This window comes from Marmota marmota, unplaced genomic scaffold (assembly GCF_001458135.2).
Source record: "Marmota marmota marmota unplaced genomic scaffold, marMar, whole genome shotgun sequence".
Taxonomy (NCBI): Eukaryota; Metazoa; Chordata; class Mammalia; order Rodentia; family Sciuridae; genus Marmota; species Marmota marmota.
This window is the reverse complement of record NW_026000005.1, coordinates 53817688-53825590: the sequence shown is the minus strand read 5'-3', so window position 1 is coordinate 53825590 and position 7903 is coordinate 53817688. Positions and strand designations below refer to the sequence as shown.

The 7903-nt window shown below is 51.1% G+C and overlaps 1 protein-coding gene across 1 annotated transcript; it reads left to right on the top strand.

The window, feature by feature from the left end:
- Positions 1–1394: 1394 nt before the first annotated feature.
- On the top strand, positions 1395–6511 carry Dtymk (deoxythymidylate kinase; the record flags this gene model as incomplete). The annotated part of the gene is made up of 4 exons (XM_015481046.2): positions 1395–1540; positions 2855–2945; positions 4045–4242; positions 5965–6511. Coding segments are annotated over 4 exons (546 nt in total), but the record flags the coding sequence as incomplete, so codon positions are not given.
- Between the last annotated feature and the right edge of the window lie 1392 nt (positions 6512–7903).

Below are 7903 nucleotides of genomic sequence, written 5' to 3'. Positions count from 1 at the left end.
CGCGCTTCCCCTTCCCGCTGCGAGCCGGTGGCTGCTGCATCCCAGCCTCACTGTCTTGCAGGAGCCACCCCATTGTTAGCGTAGACCGAACACGCTGGTGTCTTTCCACAGTGTCAGGACTTATTGAACGACAATAAATTCAAAGGCTGCACCATTTTCATCAGCTGCTATGCACTGGGTCCTCGGGTCGCACGGTGGTCATAGGACAGGCAATCACAAGTTCTTTATTCCAACCTTAATTCCTAACGCTACAACACTCAACTCGCCAACTCACAATTTATATAAAAATATCTAAGTAAAGTACAGAAAGCTGAATTCAAGATTAAGGTGACCACAGGGGTTCAGGAGGCTGAGCCGACCAAAGTCAGAGAGCAGATACCAAAGCAAAGAGTCACTGTATGTGGTCAGATAAGCTCAGGAACAAGAACTTGTTCAGGGTGCGGAGCTGGAAGGCCCAGAACTAACACTAAGCCAGGGTCCAGTTGGAGTAGGGAGGTGGACAGAAATCGCAGGTTCATTACCTGTTGCCCTCTGTTGAGATGATCTGAGGTCTGGTTGGTTGTGTGCGGCAACCAGTCTTGGGGTGCTCCTCCTCTTGTGCATTTCATGTGAGAGGATCACTTTGTATTTTAGATGATTTCAAGGGCTTGTTTTTGTTTTTATGGGGTGGATAAACCCAACCCATGCGTCCAAGTGCTTCTGATCAGTAAGTTCACAGGTGGTCGTTTTTATTAGCACAACTTCTTTGTCAGTTTGTGCTTTATGGTGGTGCTGGGCAGACGGTGGCTGTTCACTTGTGCTAACAAGGTGTGGAGTCACCTACTCTGGCACCAGTGCTCATGATAGAGCAGCTTGTGGCAAACAGCTGCTTTACAAGGTGGAGTGACTCAGGGCTAGGCACAATCTGCTCTTCACTGTCACTTTTGGGTTTCGTCTTTGTTTTTAATTTTTTAGGTATGCGGGATGGAACCCAAGACGCTGCGTGTTAAGCACCCTCTACCACTGAGCAACACCCCCAGCCCAATATTGTTAGTAAAGGAAAGCATTGACTCTGAAAAGGTTTATGGAAATATAACCACCACTATTCCATCAAGAGATAGCATATAAAACAGGGTTAGGAAACGGGTGGGGGGGGATTTCTTGAATATTTAACAGGTTCCAGTCTTCAAGCCAGCTAGTCCTCAGACCTCATTTCTGTGATGTCACAACCTTTCTTCTTCCTGAATTACTTTCTTCAAGGCCTCTGCATATTACTGTTTTTCTCAGGAAAACTCCTTGGCTTCCTGGGACAATCTGAACCTGTCCAGAGATTTAGTAAAGTAAAACTGAGTAATTAGACTTGAGTCCAGGATGAGAAATTTAACATAAACTATATTCTAAATTAAATGGGCTAACCTCACAAATATTTGTGTTTTTTTCTTTTTATCCTAGAAAGATCAACCGAAATTGGCAAACTTCTGAGTTCCTACTTGGAAAAGAAAAGTGAACTGGAGGACCACTCGGTGCACCTGCTCTTCTCTGCAAATCGCTGGGAGCACGTGTGAGTGGTGCGCACTGCGGCCGCCTGGCTCTGCTCCTCAGAGCACACGTTTCTCGCCCAGAATGGCCCTGCACACCCTGCCTGGGTGTCATCTTCATGTGTGAGGATCTTCCCTCACACATGAAGCACCACCATAAAGCACAAACTGACAAAGAAGTTGTGCTAATAAACCTCTGTCCTGTGGGCAGAGGTGGCACAGTTCCCCAAGGACATCCCTGTGTTGCCTTCTCCTAACAAACCCCCCATAGATTTAATTTTTAAGAAATTTTCTTGTAGGTGTAGATGGGCAGCATACCTATATTTTATACGTTTATTTTTTTATGTGGTGCTGAAGATCGAACCCAGCCCCTCACACGTGCTAGGCAAGCACTCTGCCACTGAGCTACAGCCCCAGCCCTAGTTTTTAATTTTTTAAAAGATAGTGTTAGATACACAGAAAAACTGATCAAATAGTAGAGTTCCTGCATACCCCCTCCCCAGTTTCCCCTGTGATGTATCTATCGTGTTACAGTGTTTCATCCATGAGGGTTGGTGGCAGTGTTGGTGTGTGTCAACCAGTGTTCACAGTTTGTGTTCACGTGAACCATATGCCACCTCCCTGAGTGCACCTCATCACTGTAGGCAGGCACAGACTCCCTCGAGGGTGTGGTCCTCACGTTCCTCCTACCTCTGTGGCAGATTAATTCAGTGTTAATTTATTGGGGCACACCCTTTGAGACGTTTCCACTTACATGTATGTGTAAACAACATACACGTGCAGTGTGCTTTTTAAACACTAATGTGGTTGTGCAACTTGCTCTCTGGCTGCCACAGACCCTGCACACGGGGGAGAGTTGTGCTCTGGGCACAGGTCTGTGTGCACCTCACTAGTCTCCTGGCTTCAGCTGGGCTTCTTACTAATGCCAGGCCTCTTGACTCCATGTCCTTCTGAGATCTTGAGCCTTGGGCATGATGGTGGACCTGTGTCTGTCTGGTTGAGAACACCCTGTCCTTGTAGTCCCAGCCTGTGGGCAGGAGTGTGGATGGGTCCCTGCTGGCAGCATTCAACTGCTCAGCCTTTCTTTGCTCTCTCTGCCCAGTTTCTCTTTGGCAGACGGTGAGTGTGCCTGCCCCTTGCTGCCTGCGTCAGCATTCGTTGCTGTGTGCAGGTTTTGCTGGGAGTGCCCTTGTGGCACCAGCTCTCCGTCTCTCTGTGTCTGTGCTGTGCTGCGGCCAGTACCTGTGGGTTTTCTGAGCTGCATAATCAGGGTGATTTGAACATGACCACTCAGGCCTGGGGACCAGCAGGGCTCAGGAGCACCCTCTGTGTTTTAGGCCATCCATGAAGGAGAAGCTGAGCCAGGGTGTCACCCTCGTTGTGGACAGATATGCGTTTTCTGGTGTTGCCTTCACAAGTGCTAAGAAGGTGAGTGCTGCTTGGCCTCCGGATGCCAGGCGTGTGGACGGGAGCTGCCCTGGCTCAAGGCACCATGTGCTAGCACACCTGAAAGCACTCGTTGGAGTTTGTGATTCTGCCTGCTATGGTGAGTGATTTGGTTGTTGTTGATAGGAAGAACACACTTGTGTTGCTGCAGCTTGTTTTCAAGGCGGAACCACGTGTTTTACTTGGTGATTCGTTTTGTGGTATTCTCAGGGTGGTCCAGTGTGTTTTCATCTGGTGCCTTGCTTTCCCACCAGCTTGCAGCATGTCTCCTGAGCTTATGGTCAGGGCTGTTGCCACGCATCTGTGACTGTGGAGACGGTGCTGCTCCCTTTTCCTGCTTTTCATTGAGGAGTTTTAGTGCCACCAATACCACCACCCTGGTCTCAGGGACCTTTGCTCTCTGCTACATCAGACACTGTTAGTTCCTTTGTGTTTCAGTATACATCTAAAAAATGACTTTTAAGGAAGAGAATCTCATCTGAAAATAAATAAATAAATAAATAAACGTTAGCAGCCATCCCAGTGTCCTCAGGCATCTGATCAGTTTGAGTTTTTAGTTATATTGGATCCAACCCCAATGCAGGTCCACATGGGAGGGACCACTTACATTTTTTTTTGATGTCTACGTTCCCAAATCCCTTCCTTGCATTAGCAGTTTCAGGGTTTTTATTTTGGAGGCGGGAGTATGGCTTAGTGATAGAGTGCCTCCTGTGTTCCATCCATAGTACCACCAAAAAAAGAAAGAAAGAAAGAAAGAATTCTTATCTTTTGGTATCTTACTAAATGGTAGCTCTTGGGTTTTTTTTTTTGTTTGTTTGTTTGTTTGTTTTTGTAACAGGGATTAAAACCAGGGATGCTTTACTACTGAGCCACATCCCCAGCCCTTTTAGCCCTTTCTATTTTGAGACAGGGCCTCACTAAGTTGCTGAGGCTAGCTTTGAACTTGTGATCCTCCTTCCTCAGGCTCCAGAGCTGCTGAGATTAAGGCGTGTGTACCACCATGCCCGGCTCATTTTCCCCCCTTTTAATGACTTTTGAAGCAAAACATTCTTTTTCTGATGGATGGGTTCTTTGTTGGCAGAACTTCTCCCTGGATTGGTGCAAACAGCCGGACGTCGGCCTTCCCCAGCCTGATCTGATCCTGTTCCTTCAGCTGGGGCTGGCGGATGCTGCCACGCGGGGAGAGTTTGGTCGTGAGCGCTACGAGGACAGAGCTTTCCAGGAACGGGCACTGCAGAGCTTCCAGCAGCTCATGGGAGACTCGACTCTGAACTGGAAGGTGTGTCTAGGATTGCAGAGGGCATGGCTGCTGTAGTTTCCGTCTGTTTCCCACCCATGGAAACCCGCAGCTGTGCAGGCTGCTGGGTGCCAGCAGGATGTTTTGTTTAGTGGTATGCTCAGGAGTGAACCCAGGGTTTCAAGCTTGCCAGGCAGCTCTGCCACTGAGCTTCATGTTCATCCCTGATCCCCATGAGTTGTGGGGTAGAGGCCTGGCGCCTCATCTGGTGGGCCAGTTGAGTCTGAGGAGTCGTCCGTCCCAGGAGGCAGTGGCCTGCGGCTCTGCAGGCCCCCATGGGCATGTGCCCAGCCTGCTCCACAGGGCGTGCATCCTGCATGTTCTTCACACCATCCCAGGGGCAGCACCTGGGTTTATTGTCTCTGCACTCAGGAATCATGGTCAAGGTGGGGCGCAGCAGTCCCAGTACTCAGCCTGTCTCACTCCTTGTGCTCATGGAATGCGTTGGCTGACCCGTGGTCACACTGGCCTTCCTGCAAAGATGTGATCCAGGGCCTCACACTGTCCCCTCCGCAGGGCCTCTGGGGCTCTGCTCAGCCACCTCCCCGTGCTCGGGACGGTGTCGTGCCCTGGCTTCTCCCCAGTCCTGCTCCTCCAGCCCTCACACGCCCTCACACCTGCTGCACCCACCATCCCAGGAGTCAGCCCACCTTCCCTGCCCTGCCAGGATGTGCCTCTGCCCTCCCAGCAGCCCCTGCTCCACTGTGTACTCCCACCCTGACCCCAGTTCCACTTCTCCTGGACACTTGTCACTGAGTGTCTTTGGCAGGCAGCCAGGGAAGTCTGTAGGTCAGCACCACCTGTGCGGCCAGCTCCTCCAGAGCAGGCCTAGGGCTCAGCCTAGCAGCTGTGAGGGTGAGGTGCTCAGCCGGCTTCGCTTGTAGACAGTGCTGCTGGCCTGGCTTTGTCTGTGCTCGCGAGTGCGTCTCACCTCTGGGTCTTACTGAGCAGAGCATCCTGAGTCCTGTAGTCTGTCTTGCTTTCTAGAATAGATGCCGGTTCCTCTAACCTCATCCTAGAGGGGCTGGGAGGTGCCACCTGAGAAACTATCCTCCATCCTGCACAACCATGTTCATGGAAGCCTTAGGTTCTGTGAGCCGTGTACACTTTTGGTATTTTCAAGAATTTGCTGCCCAGGGTCTCTGTCAGCCCTACAGATGTGAGGCCCCCACCAGCCCCTCAGCAGAAGAGCAGACTGATGGGAGATTCTGGCACTTCTGTCTGTCTCTGTTTCTCTGGGCTGGCCCTTGGCCCTGATGCTCCTCCTGTCGTCCTGTGCAGGTGCCCCGTGGCTGTGCTGGGATAGTGCAGGAAGCAGATGCACCTTTTCTTCAGAACACCCATGTTCTGAGCAGCGTCCTTGGGCCTGAGCAGCTGCCCTCGATGGAGACCGCCTCCGTGTCCTAGCTTAGGAACTGCAGGAGGCGCCCTCAGGCTCTGCTCTGAGCTTGCCCATTGATACAGGCTCCAGTGGGCACCCCGCGTCCATGCCCACTTCATGTGGACAGCACAGGCCTGCCTAAGAGCAGAGTGGATGCCAGTGAGGCTAGGGTTCAGAGGGAGGTGGGGTGAAGGGTCCCAGGGGTCCCCACCCTGTGCTGGGGATTTAATCTGGCCCTTCCAGCTTCTGGCCCACCAGTCACCACGGGCACCTGGAGCAGAGTAAGGTGGTGATGGTCTTCTCTCCTGCATCCTGTGGAACAGGTAGTCGACGCTTCCAGGAGCATCGAGGCTGTGCACGAGGAGATCCGCGTGCTCTCTGAGGACGCCATCCGCAATGCTGCGCAAAGGCCACTGGGGGCGCTGTGGAAGTGACCGGGCCCGCCTTGGGGTCCTGGGGTTCCTGCTCCTGGTGCGCCTCAGCTCATTGGGAATTTAGGGCTGGGGTATGCCAGGGATTCCCATCACCATGGACCTTGGAGGTGTGGGTACCAAGTCGGGTGGCAGAAGGTCCTCCTCTGCCCACTCCCATGTCCTGGGTGTGGGTATGTTGCGTGTGTGGCACAGGGCTTGGAGCTCAGGGGAGCTCTCCCAACAGAGCTACACCCCAGCCTTTCTTGAGCTACATTGTCCTAGACTAACTTCCAACTTGTTACATCCCCAGTCCTTTTTTATTTTGAGAAGGTCTAAGTTGCTTAGGACCTTGCTTAGTTGCTGAGGCTGGCCTCGCACTTGCAATCCTGCTGCCTCAGCCTCCCAAGTAGCTGAGGTTATAGGTGTGCTCCACCACAGCCAGCTTCTTATTAAACTTTGTTTTTATTACCAGGGATTAAACCCAGGGGCACTTTACCACTGTTACATCCCATCCTTTTTTTTTTTTTTTTTGAGACAGTCTAAGCTACTTAGGACCTCATTTAGTTGCTGAGGCTGGCCTCACACTTGTAATCCTCCTGCCATAGCCTCCTGAGTAGCTGGAATTACAGCTGTGCTCCGTCAGTGCTGGCTTCATACTAAACTTTCTGTTACCAGGGGTTAGACATGGAGTCACTTTACCACTGTTACATTCTCGGTCCTTTTTGAAATGTTCTAAGTTACTCAGGGCCTGGCTTAGTTGTTGAGGTTGGCCTCAGTCCTGAGTAGCTGAAATTACAGGTGGGCTCCATCACAGTTTGCTTCTTAGGACACTTTTTTTGTTGCCAGGGATGGGACCCAGGGGTGCTTTACCAGTGAGTTACATCTCTAGTCCTTTTTAATTTTTGGTGGTGGTGGTGGCTATTGAACCCAGGGGCACTTAACCACCGAGTCCCTCCCACATCCCCAGCCATTTTGATTTAGAGACATGGTCTCACTGAGTTGCTTAGGGCCTCACTGGGTTGCTGGGGCTGGCTTTGAACTTATAATCCTCCTACCTGTTCTGAGCTGCTGGGATCACAGGTATGTACCACCATGCCCAGTTTTACTTTGTATTTTGAGACAGGGTGTTATTAAGTTGCTTAGGGCCTTGCTTAGCTGTTGAGGCTGGCTTTGAACTCACTATCCTCCTGCCTCAGCCTCCCAGGTAGCTGAGATTATAGGAGTGCCCCACTGCACCCTTTGTATTAAACTTTAATAACTCTGAGCAGTTATCATTGAGATCATTGGAAATGATAAGTGGTTGCAGTTTTTCTGAATTCCTTATAAGCTCCAATAAAAACTACCCTACAAATGTGTCCACAGGGCTCTTCTGTTCTCAGATGCCCACTGTGGCTGGCTGAGTGGGACCCGTCTGAATGGAGAAGGGCCCTGCTGCTAGAGGGAATCCCCGCATCCTAGCCCACTGGGCACCATCATCCAAGTGGCATAGGCCCTGCACCCCATACACATTGATGTTGCCCCTTGCTGCTGTTCTTAGAGCCTTAGAGCTTTTCGTTCTCAGGCCTCCTTTTACCCTATTTGGGGAAGGGGGGTGTTCAGGGATATTTTACCACAGAACTACATCCCTACCCCCTTTTTGTCAGGGCCTTGCTAAATTGCCAAGGCTGGCCTCAGACTTGCTATCCTCCTGCCCCAGCCTCCAGAGAAGCTGGGATTATAGGTGTGCTCCACCATGCTTGGCTCGTTCAATCCCTTTTTAAACAATTCCAGAGGAGAATGGTTTGTGGAAACTTCCTGGTAGAATCTGCCCTCCACTGAAAAATTTCTGGGTTTTCTGTGTCCCTACCAC